The 12,523-nt window shown below is 41.6% G+C and overlaps 1 protein-coding gene across 1 annotated transcript; it reads left to right on the top strand.

The window, feature by feature from the left end:
- The first annotated feature begins 542 nt into the window (after positions 1-542).
- LOC139380416 (ATP-dependent RNA helicase DDX18-like) lies at positions 543-11,864 on the top strand. Its single transcript, XM_071123075.1, has 14 exons — positions 543-673; positions 1,171-1,362; positions 1,496-1,699; positions 2,759-2,894; positions 3,129-3,229; positions 4,242-4,441; positions 6,213-6,327; positions 6,446-6,585; positions 6,901-7,062; positions 8,403-8,555; positions 8,701-8,814; positions 8,946-9,002; positions 10,948-11,125; positions 11,327-11,864. Exons 1-14 carry the CDS (start codon positions 568-570, stop codon positions 11,470-11,472), a joined length of 2,004 nt encoding a protein of 667 aa, XP_070979176.1. The 5' UTR covers positions 543-567; the 3' UTR covers positions 11,473-11,864.
- The last annotated feature ends 659 nt before the right edge of the window (positions 11,865-12,523 follow it).

The raw sequence follows: 12,523 nt of genomic DNA, 5'->3' as shown, positions 1-12,523 counted from the left end.
CCACAAAGACCAGGGAGGTTTTCCATTGCCTCGCAAAGACGGGCACCTGTTGGTGGTGGGCAAGACCTAAAAATGGTTGTCTAGCAATAATCAACAACCAATTTTGACAGACCTTGAAGAATTGTTCGAATATGAATGGGAAAATGTTGCACAATCCTGGTGTTGAAAGCTCTTAGAGACTTACCCAGGTGCTTCTACAAAATATTGTGTGAATACTTATGTAAATGAGATGTTTCTGTATTTCATTTTCAATCAATTTGCAAACATTTCTAAAAACATTTTCACTGTCTTTATGGGGTATTATGTATTGATGGCTGAGAAAAACATATATTAATTCGATTTTGAATTCAGGCTGTAGCGCAACAAAAATGTGGAATAAGTCAAGGGGTAACTTTTGTTCTCTTTTTTAATTAAGAGCAACGGGTCTGGCAGGTAAAATTGATTTCATCCCTGGCCCAGACTCCAGTACAGTAGGTGGCGGTAATGCACCATAACGTTGGATGCCAATCACCGATAAACGCAACCGAAGAAGAAGAGTTCCACGTGTGTGAGTGCTCAGCTGCAATCATGGCAGATCTTCAGATGAGGCTTCTTCGGCAGAAAATCCAGAAAAGAAGCGTAAAGAACAAAGAGCGAAAGTTACTTCAGAAACGGAAACAGGAGGAAGATAATGGTAACTGTTTTTCCAGTACTGAAATCATTGTCGACAAGTTGTATTGACACTTTATCGCGCTAGGCCACCTCGAAGCAAGGCTAGGTAGCTATTACCCTTGTTAGCTACCTTAACTAGCTAGTATGTCTCTGATGGATGTTTCTGCAGAGTTATCTATATCGGAAATCACGCATTAAAGACAGTCTTTTAGTTCATACACGTAGCTAAATCAACGATCGTAAAGAAAATGATCACCATTCCGTTAACGTGTGTTTTTATAGCTAGCTACTACACTACTGCTTTAGAAAAAAAGCTAACCTTAGACATAAGCGAAACATTGTTGGCTTTGAGACGTTGATCTCTTCCCGTTATTGGATTATCTGCCATATTTGAATGAAGTTCCCAAACAGTCAGTTAGCTAAGGTTTGCTGCCACCTAGCTAGTTCGTTGAATGATAGCCTAGTTTATTTTTTTTAATCACATATGTAATTATTCTGTGTAATTTACGTTGTTCACAGACGACGCAAACGGACTTCCAGAGGAGTGTTGTGATGAAAAGAGTCAGGTGGCCACAGCCATATCAAAGCCACAGAATGCCAAACCCACGAATAAGCAGCAAAAAGAGGAGAAGAATGGGCCGGCAGAGGTGGAAACACAACATTTTGTCAAGAAGAAAAATAAAAGAAAGCTCAACACCACTGAACAGCCAGGTAATGTTGTGTACCACTCAGTCATTTATTAGAATGGTTGTTGAACCGATCACTGGTAAATGGCTGAAAGTGTCAGTTTCCCAAGTTAGTGAATGTTGTCCATGTCAACAAATATTTAATGTTTCTAATGTAGGTGTGAAAAAAGCGAAGAAGGAGGAAGATGTGACAGAGGAGGATGCTGATCAGACCACAGACAAACCCACACAGCCTCTTGAACAGGGAGATGAGGGGGGGGATGATGAAGAGGGAAGTGAGAATGGGGTGGAAAGGGGGGAAGGAGAAAAGTTTGAGGATACTGAGGAGGAAGATGAACCAAAGCTCCCATCTGGCTTGACAGGTATTCCATGTTCAATGATATAGAGGCTTTTGCACAACCAAATGTTAGCCTTGTCAGTTGTGCATGTTATGTGTAGCAATCATTTCTCAGTCTTAGATATGGGCCAGGAACTATTTACAATTGAGCCTCTGCCAGCATACAAATATGTATAATAGTCTGTGTTTTATCTTCCTGGTAACCATGGTCCTTTACTGTAGGTAATCCCCAGTCAGTCTACTTGCCGTGTTCTGTGTTGGTATGGGATGGGCATTTAAAATAATTTCACTATTTAGAATAATAAAAGTTATAAAAAACATTTTTTTAAACTTTAAACAAGTTGGGCAGGGGCCAGCGGTGTGTGAGAGGCAAAAAAGTAGCCACTGACTCACGCTAGTTAAACAAACGTGTAAATGGCATAGGTTATCTATCATCCCATCTGGCAGTGCCTGTCTCTACTGCATCAAAACGATGTAAAGAAGCTAGCTAAGATAGTCAGACGTTAGCTAGCCAGCCAGAATAGTTGAGGCTATTTCACTGCGCTCCCCCCCCGTTCCTTGTCTATAACATTCCATTCAGAATAAACCACAGCCTACCTGTCGGTTGCATTTATCTAACTTAATTCTGGAATTTTACGTCCATTTTTCATTGATTAATGATCTCCCACTTCACATGGTGTCTCTGACTGTAGTGACAACAAACTACACGCGACGTGTGAAACTTGTGTAGGCTATACGGAAGCTTGTGTCTTTTTATTGGCCGCATGTCTTGACAATTACTTTCAAGCGTTTGTTTTATTAAATTAAGCATTTCAAATGTCATTGTATATCTGTGTGTGTGTAGCAATGTCACATCGATAATTTGATTTAATTGAGACAAAGCCTTTTCATTGTTAAAATAGGCATATGATTTTTATTTTTTTATGAATATGCCTGCTCTCGCAAGTAGGCCTATTCGAATACCAATGTCAGTTTGGATATTAGAATAACCCTGCCCATCCCTATGTGTTAGTGGTAGACTAGAGCCCTTCCATGCCAAAACCCACAGAGGTGGGAACTGTTAACTGTGGTTTCTGTATCTCAGGTGCGTTTGAGGACACGTCGTTTGCCTCTCTAGCGCCTCTGGTGAGTGAGAACACTCTAAAGGGTGTGAAGGAGATGGGCTTTGAGCACATGACTGAGATCCAACACAAAAGCATACAGCCCCTATTGGAGGGAAGGTACGCCTAAAGTTCATCTCCAAGTTTCATGTTAGGCAGAATCGCCACCTGTTCACGTATCCCTGCATCTCTAAAGCAGAGCTCTGTAAAATCCATCCAGAACCACCAAAAGTTGGTGACTTGCATCCTAGAATCAGCCCTACGGGATTGATAAAGGACTAAGTAGGCTAATATTGTTTTGACTTAAAAGATGACCCCCCCCCCCCCTTTTTTTCAATATTTTGACTCTTCTAGAGATATCCTGGCTGCTGCTAAGACTGGCAGTGGTAAAACCCTGGCCTTCCTCATCCCTTCCATCGAGCTCATCTACAAACTTAAGTTCATGCCCAGAAATGGTAAGATTAGTAGATTACTTCAACCGTCTATATTGGTTCAATGTTATAAACATTCTGCATCATAATGCTACAAGCTTCACGTGCATATCTATATCTATGAATTTTTGGAGCAGTGGACACATTTTGGTAACATGATACCTCGCGGATCCATGCATTTATCCCAGATAGCAAAGTTCACAGGGGGGTGATGGCAAAAAAAATTCAGTTGAAAACATCATCACAACTGTTAGCTAATTCGAAAGAACTAACTGCATATTTAAATAATAGCTAGGCCTACATGTAATGAAAGTTCATGTTTGATTTACATTACCATGTTTTGTGCCTGCCTACTGGCAGGTGTAGGTTACTTGGCATCCCACATGTCACCCATGTGAAATAATGTAATAATAATAATCAATGTATTCACTCCCATATCAGCTAAAAATAGAGAAGGCACCAGCTGTTTTTACCGTGTAGCTGTAGTTATTACTTCACAAAAAAATACATTTTTGGGTGGATTCTAGTAAGGCTACAATGTTTGGTTTATTGTTTGAACAGTTGCTGAGGTTATATTTGGTTATCAATGCTACTTTCATGCGCAGCCTGTTGATCAGATCAAGGAACCAAGCGACACCACTGCCCCCCCACCCCGCCTCCGCAAGGAATATGGCACATTTCAATTTTCAGGTAGCACAAAAGTATGTTTATTGGCGAAGCATATTACAAGGAGCCGCCCCTTTTGTGACTAAAAACGACAGTTCAACACTGCGCTATGCTCTGTCTCTATTGTCTCCGTAGAGTGTGTAGATCCCCCCTTTTTTTGTTTATGCATTCACAGATATGAAAGGACTGGGTAGGAGTAAGAAATATGGCAATGTTTTGACTAAACTCTCCTGTAGACTAGGCACAATGTCCCTCATTACCTTTCACCCATCCAGTCTTACTAGCATCAAAGGTGTAGGATCTAAAGAAAGGGCCTAGGAACTGAACTGAAATGTGCCTGAGGCGCAGCCCTGCTCCCCACTATCCTAAGGTACAGGCGTGGTGATCTTGTCCCCAACGCGCGAGTTGGCCATGCAGACGTACGGCGTGATGAAGGAGCTGATGACCCACCACGTGCACACCTTCGGCCTGATCATGGGCGGCAGCAACCGCACGGCCGAGGCCCAGAGGCTGGCCAATGGCGTCAACATCCTGGTGGCCACGCCCGGCAGACTGCTTGACCACCTCCAGGTAACCATGGTGATAAGAACCGTAACTGTATTCATTTATATCAAAGTTGGGACCAGGTAACCTCTGAGCACCGCAATGTTGACTGAGGATCAGATTGTACACTGAAAAATATATATATAAACGCAACCCTTTCAAGGTTTTACTGTGTTAGTTCATATAAGGAAATCAGTCAATTGAAATATATTCATTAGGCCCTAATCTATGGATTTCGCATGACTGGGAATACAGATGTGCATCTGTTGATCAGACCCACCCCCCCACAAAAAAAGGGTAGGAAGTGGATCAGAAAACCAGTCAGTATCTGGTGTGACCATTTGCCTCATGCAGTGCATAGAGTTGGCAATAACAATATAAGTTACTTTAAGATGGAATTTTGATGAACCACATGACATTGATTTTGAGATATGAAGGCTTTTTTATAAATTAAACTGTTCCATGAAAATCGGAACTGGCACGCAGATTAGTAGAAATGGTACGATAACTTGGCACTCCAATTGGAAAAGGTTGACGAAAACTTCAGGAGCGTAATGGCAGAATCTGCGAAGGCCAGTCGCAGGGGGAGGATGGTCGGGAACAGTTTTTCTTCCCCCTTTCTGATTAGGCTATATTGATCTCTTCTCCCTCTTCAATAATTTCTTACTTTAAGCACTGCGATTAAAAGTTATCAGCCAAGTTCAGTCGCCTACCTATCGTTTATTTTATTCAAACATAGGGTGTGTCTATATATGGAAAAATACACATTTTAAAATGTTGACCAATCGATTGGTCGAAAGAACAAATCACACTCGGTCCACAACACACAAATTTTCAGACAGCCCTAATTGTCATTTAATGCGAGTAAAAACAGACTTTGCTAACTTGCTTTTTGAGAAGCTCCACTTTGGTGGTGAGTTACGACAATCAGAAATACTATCAGACATCCCCAAATGGGCACATTTCTACATGTTCTCACAGGCCAGGTCACCTACTCTGACGCGTAGTCAGTTGTGCGTTCTTACTCAACATTGACAGGAGCGCTCCAAACAAGAGACCTTTAATAAATTGACAAGACTCTGTAATTAAATAAGTTTTGAGCTCTGCAAATAACATGTCCATTCCGACAATGAGAATGGAAAACGACTGTAATAATATTGAATGCATTAACAGAAGTTACCATAACCCAACAAACATTGTAGATTAAAAATGATGGGGATTAACAGTACATTTTCTACTGGTGATATATAAGTAATGGGGAATTGATAGACACTAACACTCAAACAATTCATACAATGAAGTTATGAAACGATGAATGTGCAAAAATTGGCAGGAGAGCACATTCTGGGGAGAGTCGCGCCTTGTGCATCTTAGCCACACAGCCCCTCCTTGACTCAACTTTTTTTTATTATACCAAAGACACATCTTCACATACTTTAGACCTTAGGAAAACTCTCAAACATTTCCAAAGCAGTAGCCATTTATGGAAAACCAATGCAATTTTGAAACCAATGCAATTTCACTTATTTCCAAAATGTTATCAAATACCCTTGCTTGCGATGCCTGTGCTAGACTGTGCCATCCCCGCAGACTCCACAATGGATCAGTCCACTGAGACTGGTGTGAATCAGACAAGTGTGTCTGCCTTAAAATAAATACAATTAATTTGCGACCACTCGACAAAACAAATCTGGTGACCAAATAATGGACTAGTCGACTAAATGGGACCTAGATTTTTGCACACATTCAGTCCTGGACTCTTTTCATTTGTTTCTCTCCACTCCCTTGCTCTCTGTAGAATACTGCTGGCTTCATGTATAAGAACCTCCAGTGTCTGATTATTGACGAAGCTGACCGTATCCTGGAGGTCGGCTTCGAGGAGGAGCTGAAGCAGATCATCAAACTCCTGCCAAGTATGTACCCATGGCTATAACCGTCCTTGCACATACTGTACCATGGAGTTTGATGATGCTTTTTGTCTGTATGTGTAACTCCCAGTGTTTAACATGTTCAACGTGCATTCTTCCTCAGAGCGGAGGCAGACGATGCTGTTCTCGGCCACCCAGACCCGTAAGGTGGAGGACCTGGCCCGTATTTCCCTGAAGAAGGAGCCCCTCTACGTGGGTGTGGACGACAACAAGGACAATGCAACCGTGGACGGCCTGGAGCAGGTAAACAAAACGACTAACTGCTGCAAAGTGACGATACTCATGCATGATGTGTCAGGGGGTCAGCTTGTTGTAGCTAGTTAAGTGGATAGTCGTCACTTGCCCAAGACTCAAAGTATCTGAAAGTAGCAAAGCTTTAATGTTTTTGGTTAGAGTATTGGGTCGTTTGAGACCTTACCGTGTCTCATCCACGGCAAGGTTATAGGTAAACCTCACATCAGTTAGAATGTGTACTTCAGACAGGGATCTGGTTCTCTGGTTGTCTCTGGTGCTTCAGGGATGCGTGGTCTGATATGTAAACCTTGTCTTGGTTTTCAGGGCTATGTGGTGTGTCCCTCAGAGAAGCGCTTCATGCTGCTCTTCACCTTCCTGAAGAAGAACCGCAAGAAGAAGCTGATGGTGTTCTTCTCCTCCTGCATGTCGGTCAAGTTCCACTACGAGCTGCTCAACTACATTGACCTGCCTGTCATGGCCATCCACGTGAGTCGTCACCTCTGTCATTAAGAAAGCTAAACTATTATGCGTGTTGGGTTCTTGAGTCAATTAAACCATGCTCATTTCATGCTTATCTTTATATTTATAAAAATAAATAAAAAGCATGTATTTTATAACATTTAGGCAAGTTACCTGGCTAACTCCTTGATCCTGCTTTGTAGTATACCCCTCAGGGTTGTAAGTAAACAAAATGGTGTGTTCTATAGGACAAGTTCAGATAGTACCTTCCCGTTTCTGACGGTTTATCTGTTTAGTGCCTACTGAACATGACACAACTCACTTTGAGTCTAAAAGACACTCAAGCCATATACACCACAGGCGATAATTACGCCAAAACTAAAATATAAATAATCTGTGTCTCGAGTAACAGCAAGATAGTTCCAAGGCTAGCAACATATTGCAGGCTACACTCTGTCAGAAGTTTTCAGGTTGTTATGACTCAATTTAAAATTTGTTACAGTGAACCCCAGTCTGACTCCACAAGGCATTCTCTCTCATTTGTCTGCTGCAGAGATGACTGGTACAATCACAATTGGGTCTAAAGGCCTTAAACCATTATAGCACAATGATATGTGCTATAATATGATATGAACAAATATTGTTCTGTGGCATTAAACATTAACATGTGCTGTAATATGTTTGGCAAAAATGTCAATCAATGACAGATTTCTTGAGTTAGATTAATTCAGACTATTTTGGCTATGGTGTCTCAAGAAGGACAAACATTACTATTGCCGCTTTTTTTCCTTTTTCAAGCCATGGTCTTTTATTAAAAATGTTTACCCCCTTTCTTCCCCAATTTTGTGGTATTCAATTGGTAGTTAGTCTAGTCTCATCGCTGCAACTCCCGTACTGACTCGGGAGAGGGCGAAGGTCGATAGCAATGCATCTTCCGAAACACAACCTAGCCAAGCTGCACTGCTTCTTCACACAATGCCCACTTAACCTGGAAGACAGCCGCACCAATGTGTCGGAGGAAGCGCCGTACACCTGACAACTGTGTCAGCGTGCATGCGCCCGGCCCGCCGCAGGAGTCGCTGGTGCGTGATGGGGCAAGGCATCCCTGCCGGCCAAACCCTCCCCTAGGCCAATTGTCCCATGGGTCTCCTGGTCGTGGCCGGCTGCGACAGAGCCTGGACTCGAACCCAGAATCTCTAATGGCACAGCTAGCATTGCGAAGGTCTTTTTTAAGGGAGTATGCTAACATGCACGTTCAGTACGCCTAGTCAACCGAACCGAAACATGCGGAAGCCTTCAGCAGGCATCCTCTGTGGTCACTGCTGTCTGTGGCTGACGTCTAATCTCCTTTTGCTTTGATCTCTCAGGGGAAGCAAAAGCAGACCAAGCGTACCACCACCTTCTTCCAGTTCTGTAACGCCGACTCAGGCATCCTGCTGTGTACAGATGTGGCGGCCAGAGGCCTGGACATCCCTGAGGTAGACTGGATTGTCCAATATGACCCCCCAGATGACCCCAAGGTACCTAGTGAAGTTTGATTCACTGTTTCATGCAGCTTTGACATTATCCATAAATAACACCTAGCCTATAGGCATCTCTAGCCAATGCCTCAGGGAAGCATTCACATTGTTTTCCCTCTTCCATAATTCTTCCCTCTTTTCCTAGGAATATATCCACAGGGTGGGCAGAACGGCTCGCGGGATCAACGGCATAGGCCATGCCCTCCTAATCCTCAGGCCAGAGGAGCTGGGTTTCCTGCGCTTCCTCAAACAAGCCAAGGTAAGACCCTAACCCAACCATCTCCCTTTACCTCAACCCAGCAAAACCAAGAAAAACATGCAAAAGATTTAAGTCTTTCAGCAGCAATATGTTATAAAATGAAATTTTACATTGTGTTCATCTTGCCTCAGGTTCCTTTGAGTGAGTTTGAATTCTCTTGGGCAAAGATCTCTGATATCCAGGGTCAGGTAAGATATTCATCCACATTTTATTTCTGCATGTGAATCAGAGCTAACTGACATTACATCTGTCACATTCAATATTCAGGTCAAGTCATAAGCAACTTCTTCCATTGAACAGGAGTTAACTTCTGTTACATACTCCCCAACGTATTTATTTGGGTAATGAAGCTAAAACTTTTAATTTGGCTCTATACTGAAGCATTTTGGATTGGAGATTAAATGTTTTGAGGCGACAGTAAAGAACATATTTTATTTGAGGGTATTTTCATATACGGTGCCTTCAGAAAGTATTCATACCCCTTATTCCACGTTTTGTGTTAGACAGAATTCAAAATGTATTAAATTGATAATCACACTACCAAAACAAACTGAAAATGCATCTAACAAGTTTGTATCCACGCTTGATGTAATCATTGCATTGCTAGGAATATGGGACCGAATACTAAACTTTTGCCACTTCAATACACAAATGAGGGGACTAGATACATTGTGCTTTCATTTCTAAAAGGTTGAACAAATACAGTGCCTTCAGAAATTATTCACACCCCTTTACTTTTTCCACATTTTGTTACAAGCCCGAATTTAAAATTATTTAAATTAAATCACACACAATACCCCATGACCTCAGTGGAAATTTGTTTGTAGAGCATTTTAGAAATTAATACATTTACAACTGAAATGTCTTGAGTCAATAAGTATTCAACCCCTTTGGTATGGCAAGCAAAATAATTCCAGGAGTAAAAATTTGCTTAACAAATCTCATAATTTGCATGGACTCGTTCCGTGTTCAATAATGGTGGTTAACATGATTTTGGAATGACTACCCCATCTCTGCACCCCACACACATGGAGCATGGTGAAGTTATTAATTACACTTTGGATGGTGTATCAATACAGCCAGTCACTACAAAGATACAGGTGTCTTTAACCCTGTTGCCAGAGAGGAAGGAAATTGCTCAGGGACTTTACCATGAGGCCAATGGTGATTTTAAAACAGAGTTTTAATGGTTGTGATATGAGAACTGAGATTGGATCAACAATATTGTAGTTACTCCACAATACTAATCTAAATTACAGAGTGAAAAGGAAGCCTGTACAGAAAAAAAAATATTACAAAACATACATCCTGTTTGCAACAAGGCACTTAAATACTACTGCAAAAATGTGTGGCAAAGAAATTCACTTTTTTTGTCCTGAATACACACATTTGTCCTGAAAACAAGGTGTTATGTTTGGGGTGAATCTCACACATCACTGAGTACCACTCTTCATATTTTCAAGCTTGGTGGTGGTTGCATCATGTTATGGGTATGCTCGTAATCGGCAAGTACTAGGGAGTTTGTTAGGATAAAAATGCAGCTATAACGGAATGCAGCTATAAGCACAGGCAAAATCCTAGAGAAAAACCATGTTCAGTCTGCTTTCCAACAGCCACTGTTAGACAAATTCACATTTCAGCAGGACAATAACCTTGAACACAAGGCAAAATGTACACTGGAATTGCTTACAAAGACTACATGTAATTTTTACAGTTGACTTAAATCAGCTTATATCTATGGCAAGACTTGAAAATGGCTGTCTAGCAATTATCAACAATCAACTTCACAGAGCTTGAAGAATTTAACACAAAAAATATATAATTATCTAGTATTTTAAAATCCAGGTGTGCAACGTTTTCAAAGTTTATTGTGTGTAGTTGGGAGACAATTGTTTTTATAATGAATCCATTTTGAACTCACGCTGTGACACAACAAACTGTTGAATAAGTTCAGGGGTATGAATATGTTCTGAAGGCACTATTTCAAAATGCCCTCAAATAAAAGTTGACATTCTACACTGTCGCCTCATATAAAGTTTTAGCTTCACTGTCCAAATAAATACGCAGTGGGGTGTATGCAATTATCTGACAAGCCCACAAAGGTTTGTAGTTTTCTCAATTTGTTATTTGCAGCTGAATAAGCTGATTGAGAAGAACTACTACCTGCACAAGTCAGCCCAGGAGGCCTACAAGTCCTATGTGCGGGCGTACGACTCTCATTCCCTCAAAGCGATCTACAGTGTCAACACGCTCAACCTCCCCATGGTGGCACAGTCTTTCGGCTTTACTGTGCCTCCCTACGTCGACCTCAGTATCCTTTTCTACGGCCAAGTGCCTGGGCATATTTTCACCAATGTCGTTTCTGAAGGGTTGCATCGCCTTACTTTGTTTGTCAATGCCTGTTGTCAAACATCCTTTATTCCATCCCTCTGGCACCCCCCCAGGTCGTAACGATAAAAGCCTTCTCAATTGGTCAGTACAGTGTTTCCCTTAACCCAGCACTCCTCTCCAGACGTTCACAGCAAAGGAGGACTGAAGATGACAAAGAGGGGTGGAGGTGGCGGCTTCGGCTACCAGAAGGGCAAGCCCGCTCACAAAGCCAAAATCTTCAAGCACGTCAACAAAGGCAAGGGGGACAAGAGGCAATTCTCACGCTGACCTGCGGTCCTTGGGGGGCCACTACAAAATGGCTTCCTGACCTGGACTCACTCCCCTCTCAATCTCTATCTTATCTAGAGACCCTGTAATGGGCGTCATGTCTCGCTCCCTATTTGTATGTGTTAGAACAGTCTCTTGCTACCTGTCGGAGGCCCAATTTCCGCTTCAATGCCTCCACCTGTCTTTCTGGACAGGTATTTTGTATCTAGTGACAGGGCTCTCTGGGCTAGTAACTGTTGAGACAGCCCCTGCAGTCCTTTACTCACAGTAGATGTGGATTTTACCTTGGACTGTCTTTGATTTAATTATACAGAACTGTACATTGCTAAATGTATTTCCATGATTTTCATCCTTCTACTTTACTGGCTAATTAAAACGTTTATATACACCCACACTGTTGTTGGCGCACAGAATTTAAGAGCGTTACAACCATCGTATTCCCATTTTATAGTATATTTATATATATATATATTTTTTTTTTAAACAAGCCTTTTCAGTTGTTGATACATTTTGTGACTAAGAGTTATTGCACTTGCGTCCTTCATAATTATAGGTAGGGTATTGGAACCAATTTCCAGAACAAAAGTAATGGCATGCTGTTTTCTCAGAAATGTCTCATTTCAAAAACTGATCACCATCGAAGAGATCCTGAGCTAGTGGTTGTAGTGACATAAATTCCACATGGGGGCGGTGTATTCAAGCACAGGTTTAATATAGGTGGTGTAGTGAAGATATGGGTCTGAACCAGTGAAGACAGTAGTGCGCAATAATATTGCAAACACTTTCCACCCAGCGTCTCGACATGTTATGACATGGTTATAACATGTCATAACAGCTGACATACAGTAACTTGTCAACCTGTTATATGGTCGTAATACTGTCATGATGCATGTATTTAGACGTTATGACACGTATTGTATGGCTGGTTATGACACCTACATAAGTGTCAATCCACAAAACCTACCACACACGGCAAAACATTGCATTACACCATAGCCTAAAATTCAACAATGTTTTTTAGTTGACCATGTTACAGTTAAAGTCAGTTTAA

This window comes from Oncorhynchus clarkii, chromosome 22, assembly GCF_045791955.1.
Source record: "Oncorhynchus clarkii lewisi isolate Uvic-CL-2024 chromosome 22, UVic_Ocla_1.0, whole genome shotgun sequence".
NCBI classification, from domain to species: Eukaryota; Metazoa; Chordata; class Actinopteri; order Salmoniformes; family Salmonidae; genus Oncorhynchus; species Oncorhynchus clarkii.
This window is presented reverse-complemented; position numbering and strand designations above follow the sequence as displayed.